This window comes from Pinus tabuliformis, chromosome 7 (assembly GCF_031772625.1).
Source record: "Pinus tabuliformis cultivar Carrire ecotype Pingquan chromosome 7, CPIR1, whole genome shotgun sequence".
NCBI lineage: Eukaryota > Viridiplantae > Streptophyta > Pinopsida > Pinales > Pinaceae > Pinus > Pinus tabuliformis.
The window spans coordinates 328,087,571-328,112,650 of record NC_142293.1 but is presented as its reverse complement, the minus strand read 5'-3'; the positions used below and the strand labels follow the sequence as shown (position 1 = coordinate 328,112,650).

Genomic DNA, 25,080 nt, shown 5'->3' with positions numbered 1-25,080 from the left:
ATATTATATTATTGATAAAATCGCCTTCCATTTTTCCTATATACCATGGAGATTCGCCCATTTATTATATTTATAAATTTAGGGGGGGTTCTTAAAATTTTCCCTGGTGCAATGCAAATGCTCAGTGAACAGCAAATCAACATCGCGCAGCTTAGCCTACAACGCGATGAAACATTGGCACAGAATCAACAGCTAGAGCAGATCATAAAGGAAGCATGTCGCCACGCCCTAGAGCTAGAAATTGCGATAGACCTACCAATAGGAGTGTGGATCCACAAATTGGTTAGTGGATTTTGTAGGGAAAAGGAGGAAGCAATGAGGATCCAGCTGGACCTCAACCTGCAGATTGATGAACTGCGATTAAAGGTGCAGACATCCACACCCCCTGAAGTTCGGGAACAGCCCGCTAACGTTATCCAAAAGGAGTTGGAGGAAATAAGACAGGTAATGCAGACCTATAAAATTATGTTGGAAGAATCCTTCGGAGTCCTCACTGCCTTATAGGAGGACCCCACCATACAACGCCTGGAAATAGAGGCACGGGAGCTTCAAATGCAATATGATAGTGTGCGCGGGACAACGCAGATAGTGATCCTGACTCAACAGCTAGCGAAGCTAGAGCAGGCGAAGGCGTTGAAGGAACAAGTAGATGCTGCGCACCAAAAGGAGGCAGTACGTAAAGCACGCATCCGGCCTTGGATTGATGAGGCCTTCCTCATCACTGTCGACATTGAAGGAAAGCTCGCGCAAATGAAAGTGATACAAGCTTTACAACAGGGATTTGCCTCTGACAGCGAGCATTCAGTCATGCGAGTAGAACAGATCCAGCAAACCGCAGAGTAGCGCGGTGCGGACCTTCGCGCAGCTTAGACACAGTTGGAAGGGCTTCGTGCCAAGATCGTCACACAGTGACTCGGGATGAATCACGATTATTGTGTTGGGGGCCTATTGGGCAGCGGATCCCCCCACAACAAGGTTTTGGGGCTTAAAACCCGAGTTTTGGTCAATGTGATGTAAAGATTCTGCGAAATGCGGGCGCGGAGTGTGAAAGTTTAGGATGAGTCATAGGGTTGTCCGCCCTAAAATAATGTAATTTAATGTAAAGTTGTGTCGGCCTACCCATGGTCTGCAGACCATGGTATTGTATAAAAAGAGTGAGGCTCTAAGTGTAAAGATAGTTTTTTGGCAAACAAGCAATAAATAGATATGAAGGCATGGTTAGGGGATAGAAGTGGATTTGAAGTGTATTGGGTCGTAGTAGCAGGAAGAGGTTCTGCAGCTAAGTGCGTAGAAGCCTAGTAAAGTCCGCAGCTAAGTGCGCGAACCCCTGCAGCTGAGTGCGCAAGGCAGAGTCGAGTCTGTATTGAATTGAACTTGAAGGGAATTATTAATAAAGATAAGTTTGATTCGACATATTATGCATCTATTTTGTGGATCTATATTTTGATGTTGTGTTAATGGTATTTGTTTACTTATATGCGCACACTCAATAAACATTGGTATGAATGCTTATGTATGAAAATGCTCTAAGTAATTAGCGAACAGAACCTAATTAAGGAAGACTTGGGTAATTAACACGGGTCGTACTGCAGTTAGCGCTGCGCGAGGGAAATAACGGAGGACGCAAGGGGCTCGCTAGTGCGTGTAGCCCAGTGAGCGCAGAGGCTAGATCGTGTCCCTATTACCACATATCAAACATCCCCAGGGTGTGAAAACCTAGTTTCAACACCCTCCCATACTACTTCAAGTGAGACCTCAGTCTGCGTTCTACATACTGTTGCCAAAAGGGCCATTAGTACCGGGATTTGCTTGACTAAATCACTTCTGAACCTGGGTCAGGCCCCACATAGCCAACACAAGACATAAATTCACACGGGCAACACAAGAGTTGCGGCTCTTCTATTGATCACACAAAAACTTGATACTTATAACATTTTCCAACTAGCCAATTGTCTAAAATATCTTGACATGTAACCACACACTAAAAGTCATCTATCACTTAACTTGACTTAACTTAACACTCCAACACTCAACCCTCAACAATTAGTTAACAGAATCTCTAATTTTAGCGAACTCATGAGGAATAATCAGTGTATTTTAACACATTATGGGATTTTAAGTGAAATGTGAAGTTCCAACTAATCTATTCTGCCACAATAGTCTTTACTTTTCTTATCCTCCCCCTCACTTTTCTTAACCTCCTCTACAGGGTCCTTTGAGCTGATTCGATCTGATTTCAGAACATTATAGATTGTACAAGGGAAACACCATTGTCACGCAAGAAAGAACGCAGTATTGGTTCCAAAGTCTACAAAAGCAGAGGAGAAGCAACATAGAACGTTCTGGTTGCTGTTGTCTTGAAGGTACAACCCCTATCAAACAGCTAAGTAACAAAATCCAGCGTAATTCAGTAGATGAACAGGTGTATTTTTTATAATATCCTGATTCAGGAAGCAGACGGATAGAGGGCCACCGCACAAAGATAGAATGCCATACGTGACAGGCATGCATCTGAAGCGGATATCTCTCGCTTGTGTTTGGAAATGTCAACAACGATACAGACAATGATGCATGCAAATACCGTGTTTTTTCTTATATACGGAAATGTATAAAGTAGACACATGATATATGAGAATGTATATGCAAAAAGAGTCATACAATCTTTACAGATATGCCCTTTTCTTCCTTGTAATAAAAAACAATTATGGGTAGATGCAAAGCCTAGTTACCAGAAACGGGACGATGTCCCCCGTTTCTGGCAGAAACCTTCGCAGAAACCGCGACCATACTAGAAACGCCGTCTGCAACGGCCGTTTTCGTTTTCACTGGCAAGAAACGGTTTCGAGCGAAACGAAACAGTTTCTTCTAGCCGTTTCCGGATAGACTTGTAGTTAAATTTATCTTTTCAGACTCAGATTAAATTTAATTTTTTCAAACGTGGGTTAAATCAAGTTTAATTAGCAATTGATTACACATACAGAGAGTTTAATTGGCAGTTCACTGTTAGTCTGTTGCGCTGGACTGTTAGTTTCTGGAAATTAAACATAAGAACTCCAGAGTCCAGGGTATTTGTGAGCGAGCAGCTGAAGAAAGAACGAGCTGAGAACGCAGGGTATTGTGAGAGCGTTGCCAAAGAAAAACACCAGTTGCCACTCCAGTTGCTCATGTTTTTTCAAGGATTTAAGCAGAAGAAGAGAGCAAACCCATCACTACTCACATGCAAGCCAGGCACAGATCAGAGCCAAGCAGCTTCACGCCCGCATCTTCAACAACATTGTCAAAAGGTACTACCTACACACTTCAATCTCTGGTTTTCTTTTATGAATGCTCGTTCTAGAGTCTAGACCACATAATTCTCTCAAGATTTGGGTAGGTAAGGTTCGCTGGGATCAACTGTTCATATCATAATGCGCTATCCCTGTGTTCAGTCCCGTAATATCCTTGTATGCTTGCCAAGTTGTATCATGTATGCGGATTTTGAACTCTCTGCTATACGGTCTTGTCATTCTCCTGTTGTAAGTACTATGACTATAAATCGATCTGCAGAGGATGAGCAGTTCTCTGTTCAGTTCCATATGGATCAAGAGGGGTGCTTGAACCTGAAACTTGCATTGCCAAGCGGTCAAAAACAAGTATCTCCTTCTCTTCCTAGGTCTTCCATTAGACCTTCACCTCGGGTTGGAATTTCTGATGCATCTTCAATGTGTTTTAATGGAGAAATCCCAGCCCACAGTTTTAACGATCACTACCCGATATCAGAATCTATTGGAAGCCCAGATATTTTATATGAGGCCGTTGATTTAGAGGAAGATCCGAAGATGTATCAAATTCCACAAACAAAGAGACTCGTGCCTTTGATCCGAAAACAGTAAGAACCAATTAGCGTGGACCTTTTTGGGTACAAATTGTCACGACTTTTCTCCTCTCTGGAGTATGCCTTTGCATCACAGGAACCGTTACAATGTTCTACATTTATTTCCCCGAGGTTTATATAACATCCATATGGTTTACAAGATTTCGAGCTGCAAGCTCATTCACACAAATTAGAGGAGTATTATGCCCTGTCTTAGTTTTGAACTAAGAGCATAAGATCGAGAACTCTATGTCGTATCCTCGCAAGTCTCAGCATAAGTAAAATAAGGATTACAGCATAAGTAAAATAAGGATTACAAGGTGAACAATTTAAAACCCTCAATCATTTATTTTTGGGCCGGTCACATGGAAAAGATGAAGTCTACAGGTTCATCAAGTAAAGTGTCGAAATTGGGTAGAAATTACTGAAATGAACCTATATCTTTCAATGATGTTTTCAAAATCTCAAGTTCAGTTCAAGATAACCACCGAATATTAGCATCAAGAAATGTGGTTTGTATTTTTAGGACTAAGAAGCTATATAAATTACCCAACAGTCATTTGATCTAGCAATGTGGAATTTTGGTTTTCGAAGAATTGACATTGAAATTAACATGATGAAACCTTGGTATTATATTGCTCAAGTTACAGTGTTTTCCTGAAAATTACATTCTAATGAGCACGTAAAGCATGCATCATTAACAACGAGTTCGGATCTAGTAGGGGTTTATATTTAAATCACCGCCAGATAAAGTGACAAGTTACAACACAACACATCATTATTGTATGGTGCACACTTCCCAAGTCTATTGACCAAAATAATTCTTTTGGAATTGGCTCAAGCTCAACAATTATTCCAGAAAATGAGCTTCAAAATCTAGATTATTAGGTTTACTTGCATTTTGATATGAATTGTTGAAAGTGACTTTAGAGATACATATATATTCAAAAGAACAAATTTAATTATTTATATTTCAAATCTCTTATTCTTATCAATGTTTGCTATTTTCTTGGAATTAATGATGGCTAAATTTTTGGATCTACAAAATTATTACTTCTTTTTTAAAACTAAATTAGTATTTACAATTGTTTTTTACAATTTCATGAGCAAAAACATAAATTAGTATTTACAATTGTTTTTTACAATTTCATGAGCAAAAACATTGCAGGTTTATGATTAATGCTTTGTTTATATTGTTCACCTTTAATATGGTGTTTTTCTCTCTCCTCGTTTCTTATATGCGAAACCTCCAAACTTCGTTTCTCGTTTCCCGTTCCGTTTCGATGCAAAGATAAGTATGTTGTAACATAGATGCAAAGATAAGTATGTCTGCGACTTAATAAAGATATGTATGTTTGGCTGACATAGAGAACAGGAGGGATCTTTAAGAGCACTAAGAATAGACACTTAAATTCCGAATTGAAGCCTAACCAGATGGTATCCAGATAAATAAATTTCCATCCGAAACACAAACTGTGAGAGAATAAAAACCCAGAAGAGCAAATAATGGCCGCCGCGGTGAACCGACTTCCCCGTCCGATCTACAACGCCGTCTTTTCTCCAAAAATTCAGCAAGATCACACACTGGCATAGCCGACCAAATCCGAGACGAAAGAAAACAACATCGGACTCAACATCGCCCAGGATTCAAGTGAAATGTGAAGTAACAACGACTATTCTGTTCTGCAAAAGTAGTCTTTACTTTTCTTAACCTCCTCCACGCTATCTTCTGATCTAATTTATGTTGGAATGGCAGAGGAAACAAAACAGAAATTCACACATAAAAGACTAGGGGTTCATCACACAAAACATGATGTATTTCACTTTTTCTAACATGCAACCATATACAATCACACAGTCAAAATCATCTAACTCAAACACTCAGTAAATGGACTCTATGTTTAACCAACTCAATCACTCAGTTAACTGTTAACTGATTCCCTGTATTTAACCAACTCCTCTAATTATCTTATTTTAACAATTTCAAAATGCTTAAATCAGAAGTCAAAATGAGGATTGTACAAGGTAGGCACCATTATCACGCAGGACAAGAACATATGTACCGGTCCCAAAGCAGAAGGCAATCAACATGGAGTGTTCCAGTTGCTACTGTGTTTAAGATACAAGCCCTATAAAACAGCTGATTAACACAAACCGGTGTAATCCAGCAACGCTGATGCAGTTGAGTATTTCTGAGGATAATTACATAAACCCTTATTTATCAATAAGAAGTAAATTTATTAATGCAAATTTGTTAATCAGACTATCTAAAAACTTAAATCATCTACTAATTTTATTTGTCTAAAATAGCTCATGTTATGGCGACGGTTAAGTACACAGCATTAATGAAGAAAGGCTAAAACGGAAATCAAATGGTGTTAAGACTTAGACAGGCTAGGAACTTATATACAACCTCATTGGGTTGTGTGCTTCAGAACAGGCAGTCGTCTTGTTTGAAGTGTGATTAAAAATCCAACAAATATCGTGGCATTAAGGAACCCTTTTGTTCTCCTCAGACTTTAAATTTTCTTCATCCGTTCAAATCTTTCGCCCTCGTTGTCACCGGACATAAAGCCTCCGTCGCCATGGCCTGATGAACCTTCAGGAAGCAGTTGGGCCAGATGATCCTTCAGGGGTTGGGCCAGATGAGCCTTCAGCGAGAGAAGTTGGTGAGGCAACTATAGAACTATTCCATTTCCTGTACACCGTGTAAAGCAATAGCACTATGGCTGATACTAACCCTGCAATGACAAAAAGGCCCCAAAAATGTTGAACCTGAAGTTGGATGGTTCCCGATTGATCACTATTATATTTGCTGCAATCACTGTTATAGTAAGGTAACCATTGCTGTTGCAATCTGATCAGTTCGCCGTTTTCTGATAACTCTAGTATTCTGATAGAAATGTCCCTTACAAGTTCATAATCCGTACGATCAAACGCCTGCACAAAACAGGCCATCAGTATCCATAAATAAAACTAATTAAAACACCATGAATAGTTATTGCCTTGAATGTTTGCAACACAAAAATAAAATTACAGATTCCAATAGTAATTACTTACAAATCCCCAGTTTTGAATGGTGAACGTTTGGCCAGCGAAGGCAAGGCGATCGCAATGTTTTGCCACAAGAGATTCCATGTATGGACGTTCGTCCACGATGGCACCCACATCACCTCTGGACAAAGCTTTATAATAATCAGTAAAAGGTAGAGGCACTCGTCTTTGCTTAGAGACTCCATAGTATTCCACAAATCCATCTGCAACTGCAGATCCCATCTGATACCCAATTCTTAGATTGCTCGCCACTACACTGTTGATGTCATTAAGGGTTGGTTCTAAACGTGGGGCTGTTAGAATAGCCGATAAATTTGCTGTATAGCACGATTGCAGAATTCCAATAACAAAAAACCACGCCACAAGCACTATGCGCCCCATTGCGGTCCGGATATCATCTGCAATCCCAAAATCAAATTTTCAATAAAATCTCCACACGTCTTAAACAGAAAAGGCAGAGGACAAACAGGGAATTTCTGATATAGAAAGAGAACGACCTACCCTGATCAGTGAACCAAGTTATAAAACTGAACCTGCACACAAACAAACATTGCTAAATTTATTGTGTTTTCCAACCCGTTCCATCGCTGCCGTAGTTCCAAATGATAGCTATATAAAATAGAGCATGGTCAAAGTTGTTCCTTACCATAATATGCCTCCGAAGTGGTTCCTAGGCTGCCCTTCCAAACGGCGAATGTTTCTGTGCTCTAAAATATAGACCACCATCCCTCCGGTGACAAGGAAGCCCGCCACTAGTAGCCACAATTTAGCCGTGAAAGGTTTCGTAAAAACCCAGCCAAAACTAATGATATCCTGATCTTTGAATGGAACAACTGCCACTAAACCAGAATCGAAGAAAGGCTGTGCAAAAAGCACTTCTCGAGAACGTTTTGATGTGATGGCGAAGTCGCCTACTGCTGCATCCAGTTTCTGAACAGCGAAAAAAATAAAGCAAGCAGGAAAGATATGAGAATGTTTGAAGCGATGCTTTCTGCTACTGGTTTTACCGTTAAGAATCACAACAATCTAAGGACCTGTGCACACAGACAAAACCTATACCTTAAGCACAATTTGGTGAATAATAAAATCGTAGTTGTTGTCGTAAGCATTATATGGGATGTAACGGATGGAATAATTGAGTGTTTTAATGGAAGCTTCAAACACCTTCACGCAGAATCCCCCGACAGTGAAGCTTGTCCCGTTCTTTTCTACTGAGACGAATTCCGTGAGTGCGCTGCTCCAAGGCACACCTACTTTCAATATTCTTGAGGTTGGAGAATTCTTTGAAGATGGTGTGGTGAGATTTTCTAGGGCATGTGTATTCGTAAAAAATGTATGCATACATGTTGTCATAACGACGAGGGAGGCGACAAGAGATGACAATCCGACGCCTTCCATTTCTAGAGTTCTCGCATGAGCGCCTGAAGCCCAACAACTTCTGGAGAGGGGTTCACAAATCAAGCCCTAAATGCTCGTCATAAAAGCTTCCAAATGGCTTATGGATGCCTAATCTCTCGAAATTAGAAGATTATTGACTGGAAATCACTGACCCGTCTTGGAATTGGAGGGCTGTTTCCTTCATTCATTTAGGATTCCTTTGAAATTAGAAGAGTAACGAGTATTCGACATAAGGGCGTCTCCCATCAAAATTCCTTTGAGAGTAGAGCAGTATTAACCTTTACCTTTACAGGTAAGAGCCCACTGCTTTCATAATCGTACTCATCACCTCGAATATCGTCCACTATTCCAACCAGTACGATTTTCTGTGACGCACGGTTTACGGCAACCATGCTATTGTGTATTTAATGTCTGTAAGACCGTGTCTGACAGTACTACAAAATGGATAGCCGCCATCCACCATACATAAAACCATGCTATGCATCCAGAGGTCCAACTTAGATGTGACGACCCATGCATGTTACGGAATTGAATTTAAATTCGAGCCACCTCCGCCTCCGCCTTGATTGCCACCGCCACCACCAGTCCGTAGGAACGGTGGCATATACGATACAGGGTATATCAGGTTATACAACATACGCATTTAATTGACATATTAGTTTGAATTTGAATTTGAAAGCCCGCTTTCAAAAATTTAATTTCTATAACTGTGACCGATCCTCAGCGCGGTGGTAGCATTGCTTTTCAGGCGCTGGGGACTTCTCAGACATTGCACTTACTGCAACAGTTGCACGAAGACGCTGATGCGCAGCAAGATATACAGCAGCTATTCTACCAAGTCCTCTCATGCTGCTAAATATTTCATCTCACCCACTGCAGCCAAACAGTGGTCTCGATGACCTTCGTGAATCCCTGGAGATGAAGATCTATCAGGATGGAGGGAACGATAATTTTCTCCGTACTCAAATGCCCAAAAGCCGCTGAGGTTTTCTTTAAGTTTAACTATTGAGGTTAGAAAATATATCTACATACGCAGTGAAATATATTTTCATCGAAATTTTTCTTTGTTTAAGTTTGTTGAGTTTGTTTATTCTCAATAACTTTGCGCAGTTACTTTCCCTAGAGATCACACATTTTCATTTATTATATCTTTTGTCTTATGCATTTGCAGGTTTACATTTACTGGTAATGACACGTAAAGGGTACTACTAGTTATTTTATTGTGAATACCATTTATTTTCTGCTCTGCAAGAGAGGTTTACAATGGCATAGTCTCGATTATGCTTGATAAGTTTACACTGCATAGTCTCGATTTCGGAGGGAAAATTTAATCATTGCTTTGGCAAACCTGCTGAGTATCTTAGAGCTTTCTACATATTTTTTCAAACATAAGAGAGAGAAAATACTGAGAGCCAGAAACAACTGCTATAGATCTTTGAAAGAAACTTTGGCGAAATGCGAAACTGTTTTGTTTTTTTTAAATGATGTCTGCTGAAACTCTTACAGGTTCATGGGTTCATAAGATGTCTAAGTTGGACCATTTGTAATTTTGCAAATGATTTTTAAAGTTTGAGTACTCGTGTTTTAATATATCATGGAAATAGAATTGTTATATATATATTCATGTTTTGGTCGTTATGGTTGTGAGGAGGGTTATTTTAAAATTTAAATGTAATTCTTTTTTTATTGAATAATTTTAAAATTATATAAAAGTAGATTTAATATTATAAATATTTTATCATAATAAGTTTTCTCAATTTTATATTTTAAAATAATTTTTATTAAATGTATTGGATTTTTTTGGTTGGAATCTAGGTAAATAATTGTTTTTTTTTTTTAAATTTTGATTATTTGTTATTTAAAATTTATTTTTGACTATATAAATTTATCATCTTAACAACTTTGGTACATTTTGATTGGAAAGAGTTTACAAATCAATATTATGATTCCAATAAATCTTTACTAGATTTTAAACCTTTTTCACTAAAAAAATATACTCAAAAAACTTTTAAAACATATCATAAATTCAAATCAATTTAATTAACTTAAAAATATTAATTTTAAAATTTTAGTAAATTTTAATCCATTTAAATGTATGAACAACTAGTAAATAAAGAGAATTTTTTAAAATGAATTTTAAAGAGGATATTCATTGATTTAAAAAAATATACAATGCCAATCTGCCATTGAAAATTTAAAAAACCAAGAGGAGTCAAAAGATAAATCAAATACACAAAATTCTATTAAAAGCAGGTCACAAGTAAATTGGCAAACCAAAAAACATATGATCAAGCATATATTAAAAAAATTCAAGTAGATATTCTTCATGAGAACATTAAAATTCCACACTCATATTTCAAGAGCTTTTGAAATTCCTAAATGGATACTATGGTTCAGATGGATTCTACAACATAGAACCATCACAAATAAATTACTGGAACATGGATTCCATGTTCCACATTTGAATATCCTTTAAACCATCACAGAAATCTCCTAGTTGGATTCTAGGAGATTTGCTAATCAATATTTTATTTATTTTCTCTACTCCCACTTTTCTTTTAAAATAGGTAGGCATCATTTTTCTCTCTAAACTATATATCTTGATCATGTATCTTTAACTTTTAAATAAAATATGTCATTCTACTTCTAGTCACTCACCCAAATCATAATTTTATATTTTCTATCTAATCTTTCTAGACAAAAACTATTTTCGGAAAAAGATCATGTATATTTAACTTTTACATAAAATATGTCATTCTACTTCTAGTCACTCACCCAAATCATAATTTATTATTTTCTATCTAATCTTTCTAGACAAAAACTATCTTCAAAAAAAATAATTTGCAGAGAAAACTACATAGTTGTGGCTAAATCATGAAAAAACACAGTGGCTAAACAATATTTATGCTCTCAAAACCATGGCGAGATCCATTGAAAAATACAGAGAAATATATCTTCATGGGTGACCTATTGCATATTTCTACACAGAATCTGCTATATAATTATGTTCCCTATGAGAAAATGACAAATTGGTTTTTTTTAACATTGGCCTTATCCAATGCATCTAGTTTATGAGCATTGTTAGTCCAAATGTTGATGTCTTCATTACCCAATCTATAATCTCTTTGAAATCTCTAAAATTTTCCATAGAAGCAATTCCAAGTCACCTTGCACAAAATAAAACTGCAAAAAAAAAAACTAAAAACTCTACTCTAATATAGAAGCAATTCCAAGTCACCTTGCACAAAATAAAACCCCCAAAAAAACTAAAAACTCTACTATATTATTTTTGTTCTGACACCATTCTTCCAAGAGATAAAAATCTCCAAGCTTCAAAACAACATAAACCCACATCAAAAAAACCTACTAATTTTTTTTTCCACATATCCTCCAACTAGTAAACCCTTGTAGAATTTTTTTTGGTTTTTCGCCCAATCTACATATAAAAACTTGTTACTTCAAGCAAGTGTATCTTACATCTACCGCTATCGCTTCCAAAATATATACTTTTAGGCTTCTCCAAATACCCATAAAATGTAAAAACAGTCCTATAATCTCATTTATAAATTTTACAAATTACACCATTAAAATAAATAAATAAATAAAAATTCTCGTTCTAAATTAAAAAAAAAAAAATACAAAATACAAAAATACAACCAATGTTTTTAGCAATACCTTTACTACCACTATGATTCATAAATGAACTATAGTGTACTTTCATCCATTGATGTCACGCTAAGCCCATTTTGGTGACACAAGTACAATTTTAATTAGTTATTCATTTCATAAACATATGGACCAATTAAAGTATAGTGCTTCATCATTGCTTTAGTGGGGAGAGTTCCACATTGTGACCGGCTACGTGCGCTCAAATCCCATCAGCCATGCTATTACTGCTAATTTTTCATTTTTTTAGTATTTTTTTTAATTTCAATTATTTTTCAAAATTTTAAAAAAGAGTAGGCGAGTCTGAGAAGAGTTGCATTAGGAAAAAAAAACTAGGGGAAGGACATCAATTGTTGCGTGTTTTTTTCTGCCATGACATCAAACGATCATCTCAGTATTGAATGGATTGTACGACACGTGTCTAACAGATCATCCCACTTGTCGTGGTAGCTGGGGAATTAACACCTACCTCGTTTCTCATGTTTTTCCTCCTCTTTTAGGGTTTAGTTTTTACTGCATTTGGAAGGCTGTGTTATTTTGCTTGGGGTTGGTGTGTGGGCGTTCTTCTGCCCCATTGTTGTTCAATCGATGCCTTGATGTTGGTCAACATACACTGGGTGATTGTGCTCGATTGGTTTCATTGCTAAGAGAAGTGCTTTGTGTGCTGAGAGAAGCAATTTGTGGGGGATTCAGGGGTTTGAATGTTGTGATTTAGGGCTTCATTTTTTATGCCTCGTTGCTCCATGGTTGTAGTGCACCAGCACTTGGTACAATCGTTCATTGTTGACTAAGCCCCAAATTTCCATCCGCTCAACAATGAACATGGTGGACATGGGGTTTTCGCACTCCAGTGGGTTTTTTAGAGGTCAAGTTCACTTGTTTGTGAATTTTTCTGGCATTTTCATTGGTTTATTTGCAATTATTTTTAACACCTTTGTGATTTTTGCGACAAGTGAGAATGGTTGGGTTCGCAGATGAGGTGTCGCGAAGGGTTAAGGTCTTCAACACTGATGCAACATGGTTTGTGTAGCTTGGTGGCTTCGTCGATGACTTTCTGGTAGGATTACATTCCTACTAGTTGCTAACTCTATGTTTTTAAACACATTCAAACCATAGGAAGTTTGTTCTCTTTAGTGTTTTTATGTTTATAGTTCAATGTAAATTTTGCATAGGGTTCATTGTAAATTTTGCTCGGGGTTCATTGTAAATATTTCCTTGTTTTTATGCTTAGGGTTCACTATAATTTTTGCTTGGGGTTCACTATAAATTTTGCAGGGTTTTTTTGAATGGGGTTCACTGAAATTTTTCTTGGGGTTCAGTGTAATTTTTCTAGGGTTTTATGTTTGAGGTTCACTATAATTTTTGCAAGGTTTTTTTGCTTGTGGGTCATTGTAAATTTGAGGAACCCTCATCTTTTGAGCCTCATGACCAAAAAGAATGAGTCATTTGGATCCTAAAAACCTTCTTTGTCGACATTCCATGGCCCTGACCGTGCCTTCGGCAGAAAATAAACATATAAAAGCGCTACTTTCTTTGGGGGTTTATATATTTCTCAAGGTTGTTCATTTGATCTTTCAAAAGTTGTCAAATCCCCCACCCGAAGGTAGTAATTGGGCCCTAATCCATTGCACATTCTATGATTACTTCCATCTCACTAGGAAGATTTTAGGGTTTACCTTAGTTTGTCATCTTGCGTTGCTTATAATTCAGCGAGGGTAGTATTTTCAACCATATTTTTTGGTTTCTTCTATTTTATCCACATATATAAATATGCATTGCAATATGGCTAGCTATGCCCCTATAAGGACCTTTGCCCCAACCTTCCTATTAGAGATATTAGACTTTCTGAAGATCCATGTTGCAACATCTTGGTGTGTTGTGCATAGTGATTGATTTGAAAGAACTCAATGAGACAAATGAGAGGAGATATAACATGGGTAACTCGCAAGCCTCCTAGCTGAATATCTCTTGCCCGTTCTAGAATTTATGATTTGGTCTTTCAACAATTTTGAACCACTCCCTGGGGTACCTTGGACATTGCAAATTCCACTATAATTTGGTCTAATTTTTTTTCAATTTTTGTGAACGATGTCTTTTTTTGTTATCTATGTTTCTTTGGTGAACTCTGCCCTAGAAGGAAGACTTAAGTTGGGCATTGATCTCTCTGTTGTTGATGATCTGATCTATGCTACTTGTAACCTCTTTTGTTTTAAGTAATGAAAGTAAAATATTTTTTTGTTCTTGCAAACAAAAGGGTGAAGTATAGCTGCTTTGCTCAATTTTCATTTACATAAACCTCATTTTGATTCGGTGTGAGCCATAATCATCAAATTCATTAAGAAAAAGCCTCACAGTTTTTTGGCAACTTCATAGTTTCTATCTCCTTGTTCAAGGCTTGTATTTGAAAAATCATCCTCGGAGAGGGGCCTTGATAGTAAACCTCCTTACAATTAACTTATGCCTAAAAAGATAGAAAGTTATACAGATAAGGTTTAGCTCAAATTAGGTTGTAGTTTGCTCAACAATTTAATCTACACTTGACACTCATATTTAATCCACTTGTTTGTCTCGATTTTTAATGATGATATACATTTCAGTTGACTAATAAGTATTGACATGAGTTGTGGAGTTAAAAACACCTTGGGATAAACAAATTTTCTTAATTTGTAATACTGAGGAAGTTGAGGATGAGTTCCATTTTGCGTTTGAGACTTTTCAACATGCCCAGATTCTTCTAGGATTCTTTCTTGTCATCCATTATGTTTGTTCCACCTTTTGTTCTCTATTCATAACAAGACAATTGTGAACTTGTTTGATTAAAGAGTTTTGAATCTGTTTGATTCAATGGATTCATGGAAAATTAATTTTTTTAATAGAATGTGTGGTATTTTATCTTTTCATCCACTATGTTTTGATTGCATTTTCTTCTCTGGTCATAACAAGACAGTTCTGAGTTTGTTTGATCCAATGTAGTGATGACAGATCAACAAAATTGACAGGATAAAAATTTTAGAATTCCCATCAATGATCAATTTTTGATAGTTAAAGTGCTTGCCTATTATTATACCTTGCTCCAGGAATGAGAGTTTCGCCACATTATTAATTTAATTTCCTATATTTCCCACATAAATGTGAGTAGTTTGTCCATGATATCTCTAAATACCCCTCCAAAACTAACAAGGCTAGGATTACCCCTAGAGGCCTCATCAAAGTTTTGTTTTAAGAAACCAATAGAGGTGGTTTACAATTATCAGGACTTAAGGGAATAGATTGGGTTTGTGGAGCTTAAAAAATTATGAAGGATTGGTTGAGCCCAAAAAGTGTGAAAATGTGTGATTCCTTGGAACTACATCCCCAATCTTTTGTAAACCAACGGGTTGTGAGGATTGCTTCTCTTACCCTTCCCATTATGGAGCTCGAATAATGTCCAGATTTAATGACTAATACTTGGATATTCTTATGTTCCTTTCCTTCCATCTTTCCCACATTATAAATCCTGGAAACCAATTTAATGTTCTATTCATTGTAATACTTGTAAAAGGCCAAAAGTCACATTCTTAAAGTGTAACATGGATATTGGTTCCATTCTAATTTGATCATCTAAAAATTATGGCCAAACAATTCCATATTTATGATGAAAATTTATAGTTATTAAGTAGATGCTCAGTTGTTTCTATGCTTTTCCAGCATAAGCTAGAGTCTACTTGGACCTTGAAAACCCCTTTTTTGGAGATTGTCTCAAGTTAATATCTTGTTTTGCATGAGAATCTAAAGAAAATGGATCACCTTGGGCCAGAGTTTTGATTCCATAGCTTTTTCCATTTACTTTTGTTGGGGTGTCCTTCTATGCCAACTAACTATATGTAAGCCTCCTTGAAGCTAAAATATCCTTTAGGCCAATGTCCTTAGTAGAGGATATCTTTCCCAGATTGTATTTTAATTCTTCCAATTTCTAGTTCGTTTGTGATGGTTCCTTGTGTTTCGAATCTTATCTTCAATGGTTAGTGTGTGCACTTCTCCCACCGCCTCCATTTTTTTTGAGATTGAGGTTATACCCAATACTATTGGACCGCGACTCCACCTTGCAATATCAAACAAGTTTTTAGCTAATTAAACTCTCCTTTTTCCAAACTGGTCCATTTCTTATAGGAATCCTACCAAAAGAGGGTTAAATTTATGTTCCTGATTTCCAAAAACTAGTGAGCTTGAATACTGAAGATGAGATCCATCAATTCCACCCCCCATACAAATCAATAGATTATTGTTTGTTCATAGCATGCATTTTTCCTTCCATACTTTACTCCATAAAGCTTCTAGGTTTTTAAGACACCACCACCAAGTCTTGGCTCCTAGTGATTGAGTGAGAATTTTAGGGTCGCTTAGTCGTAGGCCCCCTAGGTGGTTAGGATAATATACTTTTCGTAGGTGAAAAGGGCCCATTTGTTTTACTCTCTAGCTCCCCCCAAAGGAGGGATCTCTGTATGTTTCTTATTTTTTCTAGAATGGCTTTAGGGGTTGCCAAGGATGAGAATAGGTACATAAGGATGGCTTGCAAAAGTAATTTAATAAAGGTAAGTCTAATAGAAAGGTTGAGTGTCCTAAAGGTCCAACAATATATTTTTTTCTCTATACTTTGCACGAGCTGTTCCCAAACTTTTGTTCTTAGAGACTTCTTACAAGGGAGGCTCCAATATATTTAGACAAAAGGGAGCTTCATTATATACCCATTCATCTTGAGATGTTTGAATGGTCATAGGGGTATTGAAGAAAAATATGTTAGGCTCAAACATTTTAGGAAACCAAAAACCAATATGTAGGAATATTTTAGGGTTCTCTCACCTCTAAGTAGGATACAAGCATCATAAGTAGTCATTTTGTAGTTGAAATGTTGAGGTATATGCATTTTCAAGTGGGAAATAGTGACCCCCCTAAGTAAATCTTCTTGAGATCAAGCACCATGAACAACACCTAGAAACATTGAGTTAAGCTCTTTATAGGGATTCTTTCACATTTGAGTTGATTAACACATTATACTTAGGCATAATTGATGGGTCTCAAGTCTATCATTGTAGTTAAGGGAAGGAAATAAGAACATCTAGCCATAAATATTTCTTATCAGCCTCAAGCACCATGGGCAAGTCCTTGAACCACCACATTAGACCTTTGCTAGATACAATTTTCTTCCAAGTGTCTAATGGACACCATGTTTAGGTTAATTATGCATCAAAAATGGGTCTATAGTCCCAACCAAGGTTATGAGTTAAAAATAACAACCTTATGCCCAAAATTATGCTTGCTAGTCTCAATCACATGGAAAACACCTCTAATTGATAACCACGAGTCTAAAATATGAGTGCTTTACCATGGGATATTATGATGCTTTTAGTAACCATGATCGGTCTTTATAACTTATCAATGGTTAGGAAAGCATAAAAAGGGACTTAGGAATTTGTCCAAGCTTCCAAGGCTTAAGCATGATGAAAGATAAATTGAAACACCACATACGAACTTTTTATGAGATCTTTAGCCTTTAAGTGGAAAGTGGCTACAATTAATTGGTTTTCGATAGTAGTGAGGGGTCTAAGGGCCTAAGCCATGGTTGAAGAGGAAAATAAGAGCCTTACATAAGAAAATGAATATTGTAGGCTTTAGGCACTATGATCAAGGTGTCGAACCATGACACATGCATTCTCTCTGGTGTCCTTGACCCCATATGGTATTTTAGGTACCATTTGGTAAGTTTTGCATAAAGGGCATATGCCTTCTTCACTATGCATGGTTATTAATTTATGTAATAGGAATATATATTAAAAAATAATTAGTGGATGTACATGTTTTCCTCTACATGTTTAATGAGTTGTATTCTTTGGTTTTAGCTTATGATTGAAAAACCTATTGGATCAACCTACATAAATAAACCCACATTCATTTTTCCAACTTGTTATTCTTATTTTTATTTTCAATGACATATTAAATATTATCCAAATGTTTGCTAACTAAATCACACAAGGTTTAGAAATATTTAAAAAAATATAATGGAGAACATCTTTTCCTCCTTGATGATATTTATCCCCATTGTCTCTGTTATTCTTCCTTCCATGTCTTATTCTACCAAATCTTCCTCTAGAAGAATATTGTGACTAATTCCTCTCTTTTTGTGCAAGGCACACAAATTCTTCATGGGATTGATAAGCTATATTCCTCTTCCCAAAAGCTTTATCCCTTCTTGCAAACGCCTCCACAAGAGTGTCAAAAGTATCATCCTTGAGTTGGGAACTAACTTGTAAGGATTGAAGATAGTGATAATATGTAGGATAGAGGGCCTTGACAAAGGCTATGATAGGGATGTCCATTTTAATTCCAATGGCTTCCACATCATGCATCATAGGTCTAATTTATGAACTACTTCCAATTATGAGAGTGAGTCAAATAAATATTTTGACTTCATTAATGCATCATAAGAATTTGTAATTGGAATAATGTGATGACTCACCTCTTCCAGTTAGTTTGAAACAAAATCAATTGCTATATGTTTGGAAGAGATCGATAAAAGTAAAACGATGGATCAGGCCGCAAAGCCATAAGAAAGCCACCCAAAAAACCTTTTGAATCTAATGAGAAGAAAGTCTAATTTCTACACCGTATTTCTAAAATTGAAACCACATAGGCACTCGATGACATAGTTTCTTGAATCATTATAACATCCAAGATGTGGGCTCGAATGAGCCACTTTAGAGTCAATTTTTTGGGGTTGGCCCTAAACCCCCTAATATTCAGAGACAAGACCTTCATTTTCCTTCATGGGAGGGGCGTTTTATCTAAGAAACTTGGATATTATGGTATTTTTTCCACTTAGAATGTCTTCCCTAACCTTAGATTGGGCCTTAGAAAGCAAGGATTTGTGATTGGCATGAATAACAGAAGGAGCATCCATGGATAGATCACTAGACGTTGAGACATATTCACGCGTCAAGGAAGATGAATAGAGAGAATTTCACTTAACATGGAGGTCAATAGAAACATAGAGCTCGTTTGAGGAACGAATGACCTTATAATCTACAGAAGGAGGTTTCCCACAAGAGTTGGATGAAGAGTTGGAACCATAAGGAAAAATCGGATTTGGAAAGACATCATTCTCCTTGACATGTAGAAATATTTTATAGAGGGAGAGACCTTGAATAGAAGGCACTAGAGACGTTGCTATCAGGGACATAACTTTGGAAAATTTCTCAAGCATATTACCATCATGAAGAATTTTATCATTATTTTTTATAGGAAAAAATGAGGGGGTGTGAAACCACTTACCTAAGGAGGGATGATGATTGTCGTCATTGTCTTTGAGTTTGGAATCCAAAGGATCCTTCTCCCTCAGTCTTGAGGCCTCAATCTACATGTTCAAAAGTTTCCTAATATAAACTTTTTTAGATGATTAGAATTTTTCTTTATTGTGCAATTAGAGACGAGGTGACCTACCTCATGGAAAGGAAAAAAATGGAAGAGCAACTTCCAATAATCAATCTTTTGATTCCATGCAACCTCATTGAATACCAATTCAATATCCTCTAGGAAACCTTCACTGGGGTTGATCTCCACTTACTTCCATGCCACTCATCCATCTTGCTTTGAAAGGAAAACTTCCTCCCAACAAACAAATTGGCCAATATGATTTCCTATTTTTTCCAAAATTGATTTGTTCTAGAATTGCGTTGACAAATATGTGAGGAGGGCCCATTTTCTTTTCATTCACATGGCGCTAAGCGAAGCGTCGAAATCCATATTCCACTTTTGAAGCATCAACCTAGATTTTCACCAACATTAGTCAGAGGATACGAGAGTCCTCACTTCATCTACTTTAGTGAGGATACCACATAATTAAGCTTTAGGAAATATGTGGAATTGCATAAAACACTGATAATAAGAACCCAATTGGAATCGATCAAGTGTGGCAGAGAAGAAGGTTTAACCACCTTCCTAGAAAACCAACCAATTAGATCCCTATACATTTAAGTTGTAGAATGTATCAAAGGGGAATATCATCCTCTATTACCATTTAAATATTTGAATTTCGTTGCTTTATAGGCTGTCACATGATGCTTATTGTGATTAGGGCTTGCTGTATCCAGAGACGGAGCATGCTTAGCAGAAGGAATCAGGCATGGAACCTCCAAATGTTGTGCATTATCTGGATGATTTGATGACAAATTAAATAAGCCTTGAGGAAAGTGAGACACTTCCACTATCATGTGAATGGGAGGTGAAACCAATGGGCGATCCTTTATAAAAATAAATCTTCATGGGATGGGTATGAATGCCCACTTTAAGGGTTATCATCGCCATAATAAAATAGTTCATCATCCATAATAAACTCGAGAAGAAAAATGCCAACGAAGACTTAAACTGAGATGAGTGACATGGAAATTGGAAAGTAAAATATGCGAGAATCCGACAATAGAAAAATAGAACCCAAAAAAAGAAAGAAACTCCCCGCCCCCCAAGAAACACAGATCACAAGAAGACCTAAGTGTTTTTATCAATATTAACAACTTATTGTTCATGGTATGCCACTTTTTTTCATTGGTAGTATTACACATCATATTTAGTCCATATATATCAAATATTTATATAATCATTTTTCTTATTTTTTAAATTTATTTAATTTTAATAAATATTTTATAAATTAATAGTTAAAATGAATTTAAACTAATTTATTCATTTATATTGTAAAATTTTCTATTTTAATATTTTAAAATATTGAACTTCCAATTGGCTTGGTTCCTTTGGATGTTAATTTACCTCCATCAATGAATGAGAGAGGCCATGATCGAGGGTTTCTGCAAATGAGGGAAACAACGGCATAGAGGAGAAGGACTAAGCGCACTACATGCAGTCCCGCAGCAAGGTGAGCAGAGAGCGCAGCTTTCATTGTACTCGGGTGAAGCAGGGATTACTAAAGGGCATTACGAGGGAACGAAAGGAGAACTCGCACTGAGGGTTTCAAATGGACACAAATCGGGGGAGGGGAGAGATCCCCTCCTACAAGAACATGACGACGGGAGAGGCAAGCAGGGATCACACGAAGATAGGGATGAAGATAAACGGCGGCGAAACTTCAGCAAGCGGAGCAAACTGGCAGGCGGGACTGAAAGGTAAATGTCTGCCCAGGGCTACGAAGAAACCCAGGTTCGTAATACCAAACAATAAACTAGAAGAATATAGGAGTTACATGAAAGACTATGCTTTAATATGCAAATTTATAGGGTTTTGGCCGTCAGAGAAAGATCTGTTCAAATGGATACAACAGAGATGGAAACCGAAGGGCCACGTAGAACTAAAACTAGGCGCAAAGGGTTTCTTTACAGTGATATTCTCCAACTTAGAAGACAAGGAAAGGATCTTTGAGGGAGGACCCTATTTCATGAACAATGCAGGCCTATTTATGAGACATTGGGTGGACTGCTACAACCCAGACAAAGAGAAAATGTTGGCGGCCCCAGTTTGGATCAGACTCTTTGGGCTCCCAATGGAGTTCTGGGACCCAGAAATCTTAAAAGGTATAGGGAATACAATAGGATCCTTTGTGAAGGTTGCAGAGTCCACAAAGAGAGGAAGATACACATCGTATGCCAGAATATGCGCATATATGAACATAACAGAACCCCTCCTAGACTTCATTGAGCTGGAATACCATGATGAAATCTAGCAACAACCAGTAGACTACGAGCACATACCCTTTCGTTGCAGGCGATGTCATGAATATGGGCATTTATTCAGGCAATGCCCCCTAAACAGAGCAGAGGAGGAAAGGGAGAGGGGGGAAGAAGAGAAAACAACAACAGAGGAAAAGGAACAGGGAGAAGAGGGTTTTAAAGAAGTTCAACAAAGAAAGAAACCAGGAACCAGCAAAACACAACGACAAGTTACAAAGGAAAACATTACCCTGGAGACTCAGAACAAATTCACAGCCCTACAGGAAGAAGAGACTGAAATGGGGGAAAAGGAAGACAACGATGAAGAGAAAACAGAAAACCCAAAGGAAACAGGAAAACAAATATCAGAACAAAAAGGAATAGACCCTGGGGAGGCAGGAGAAAATAATGAACAACCAAATGAACAAATACAAATGGAGATAGACCCTCAAAAAGAGAAAGGAGGAGAAGAGGAATATATAATGAAGAAGCTACTGCAGGAGTGGAGAGCGTTAGATGAAAGGTTCATCCCGGAGGAGCAGAAGCAACTGTATAAAGAAGCATTTCAAAAATACAGAGAAAAAGTAGGGGGAGCAATAACAACCAGTTTGGAGCCGATAGATCCACAGGGCAACCAGAACATGGGAATGAGCAGTGCTGGCAAAGGAGGGAGAAAAAGGGGCAGGAGGACATTGAACGAGACAATCCAGGAGGTAGGAGAAACATTGGTAAACTCCGAAAGGGTCATACCTCTATCAGAGGTATTCCAAATACCACCAAAATCATTAAAATGATCATTACAAGTTGGAACATCAGAGGCCTCAACAGCAGAGGCAAACAAAGATACCTGAAGGAGAGGCTAAATAGAGATAGATCGAGCATAATGATAATTCAAGAAACAAAGATTAGCATAGAAAGAATGAGGGAAATAATGAGCAAGGGCAATACCAGATATGAAATAATGGGGCAGGATGCAATAGGCAGCGCAGGAGGATTGGCAATCATATGGAACATGGAGGAAATACAATTTGAAAACTGGATAAGTCTCCCACGAATTTTATCAGGAACATTCAAGATTATAGGATCATCGGAATATGTGGTCCTAACGGGAGTGTATGGGCCACATACCCCAACAGAACGAAAAGGATTCTTGCAAAATCTAAAGATAATGAGAAATCTAATCCCAGAAAGGCCATGGATTATAGGGGGCGATTTCAATATGATCAAGACCCTAGAAGAGAAGAGAGGGGGGCTGAGAAGGATAGATCCAGATATGGAAGCGTTTGGAGATATGATAACAGAGCAAAGATTAGTGGATATCCAAACAATAAATGGATCCCATACATGGAATAACCGTAGAGGAGGATCGAACCAAATAGCCTCTAGGCTAGACAGATTCCTGATCTCTGAACAAATCATGATGAAAGATGTGTTTATAGAAGCCATGATCCTCCCAGTAGCAGGATCAGACCATTGGCCAATAAAGCTAGAGATAGACCTTAAGCAAAGTCCCAAAAGCAGACCTTTCAGGTTCGAAGCTTTCTGGCTCAGAGACCAGAAGCTTTTGCCGAAAATAGAAGAGTGGTGGACTAAAAGTGAACAAAGAGGTAGAAACAAAATGCAAACCTTCCAACTTAAACTGAAAGAGCTAAAAGGAAGAATAAAAAAATGGAATAAGGAGGAATTTGGGGACATTTTCAAGGAGCAACAGCGCTTAGAACAAAAGATGAGTGAGATGCAGCAGAAGGATATATTGGAAGGCAGAAATGAGGAGAGAACCAGAGAAGAAGGAATAATAATAAGCCAATTGGAAGAACGTAGGAAACAGGAGGAAATATTATGGAAACAAAAGTCCAGAATATAATGGCTCAGAGAAGGAGAGAGAAACACAAAGTTTTTCCATAAGGCTATGATTCAGCACAGACAGAGAAATAGGATCTTCTCAATCAAAAACAAGGAAGGCCAGTGCATAACACAGCACGAGGAAATGGAACAAAACCTGGTGAAGCATTTCAAAGACCTCCTCAATGAACCCCAGAGAAACAGATCAGGAGCCATTGCCAAGGTAGTAAAAGAAATACCCAAGTTGGTAACCAGAGATCAAAATCTAGCCCTGATGAGGAGTGCTACTTTAGAAGAAGTAGAGGAAGTAGTGAAGGGCCTGAAAAGAAATAAAGCCCCTGGTCCTGATGGATACACTGCGGAGTTCTACCAAGCCTGCTGGCATTTCATAGGAGAAGAAATCCTAGAAGTGGTGGAGGAGGCACGCATTCACCAAAAAGTTTGGCCAGGGCTAAATTCCACTCTATTAACTCTAATCCCTAAATCGGCTCACTCAGAAACAACAGAAGGCTTCAGACCGATCACCCTTTGTAACGTTATTTACAAGATCATAGCTACTTTAATGGTCAATAGGCTCAAACCGATCCTACCTAATATAATATCCCCTGAACAGACAGGGTTCGTGGAGGGCAGACAAATATTGGATGGACTGGTAGTTTCTCAAGAAGTTATACATACCTTAAAACAAAAAAAGAGCCAGGCATGATGATCAAGCTGGACCTATCAAAAGCTTATGACAGGTTGAACTGGAAGTATCTGGAAGCCACTCTTCGAGCCTATGGGTTCTGTAACAGATGGGTGAATTGGATACTCAGCATGATAGCCACACCGAACTTCTCCATACTCCTAAACGGAACACCAACAACAACCTTTAATGCTACAAGAGGCCTGCGCCAAGGCGATCCGCTGTCCCCTTTTTTGTTTATAATAGCAGCTGAAGGACTAGGCAGGTACTTCAAGAAAGAACTAAGAGAAAGGAAAATCAAAGGGTTGCGCCTGTGGGGAAACAACATCTCAGTGACACACCAACAGTTTGTCGACAATATCATGATCTTCTGCAAAGTATCTCTGAGAGAAGTGAAAAAGGTAAAGGAGATCTTGGAGGTATTTATGGAGGCTTCAGGGACTGAAATAAATAAGGAGAAATCGAGAACTTTCATATTCAATTCACCGGAGACTGTTAAAACCCACTTAACAAGAATCTTGGGGTTCAGAAAAGGAGAACTGCCTACCAAATACCTAGGAACTATGCTCGATCTCAGCTCTCAAAGGATAGCCAACTGGCAACCAATTATAGAGAAACTCAAAAATAGACTCGAAAACTGGTCTTTTAGGTCCTTGAATATTGCAGCTAGACTGGTTCTTCTCAAATCGACGCTACAAGCTATCCCTATTTACCCCCTATCGGTTATGGCGGTACCAAAAGGAGTCTGCACCAAAATGAATGAAATTTACAGGAAATTTTTGTGGGGAGGACCTAAACAACAGAAGAAATGGGCACTTTGCTCATGGAACAACTTAACAAAATCTAAGGAGGAAGGGGGGCTAGGGTTAAGAGATCCAATCACCCTAAATCAAGTC

The 25,080-nt window shown here is 37.7% G+C and overlaps 2 protein-coding genes across 2 annotated transcripts; one reads left to right on the top strand and one right to left on the bottom strand.

The window, feature by feature from the left end:
• Window positions 1-6,454: 6,454 nt before the first annotated feature.
• LOC149247267 (glutamate receptor 3.1-like) lies at window positions 6,455-8,305 on the bottom strand. Its single transcript, XM_089443757.1, has 5 exons — window positions 7,967-8,305; window positions 7,554-7,837; window positions 7,409-7,440; window positions 6,914-7,305; window positions 6,455-6,793 (listed from the first exon to the last, which is right to left on the bottom strand). The coding sequence occupies exons 1-5, from the start codon at window positions 8,303-8,305 to the stop codon at window positions 6,455-6,457; spliced, it is 1,386 nt and encodes a 461-aa protein (XP_089299883.1).
• Window positions 8,306-22,618: 14,313 nt separating this feature from the next.
• On the top strand, window positions 22,619-23,521 carry LOC149247266 (uncharacterized). The gene has a single exon (XM_089443751.1). The coding sequence runs from the start codon at window positions 22,619-22,621 to the stop codon at window positions 23,519-23,521; it is 903 nt and encodes a 300-aa protein (XP_089299877.1).
• Window positions 23,522-25,080: the final 1,559 nt, after the last annotated feature.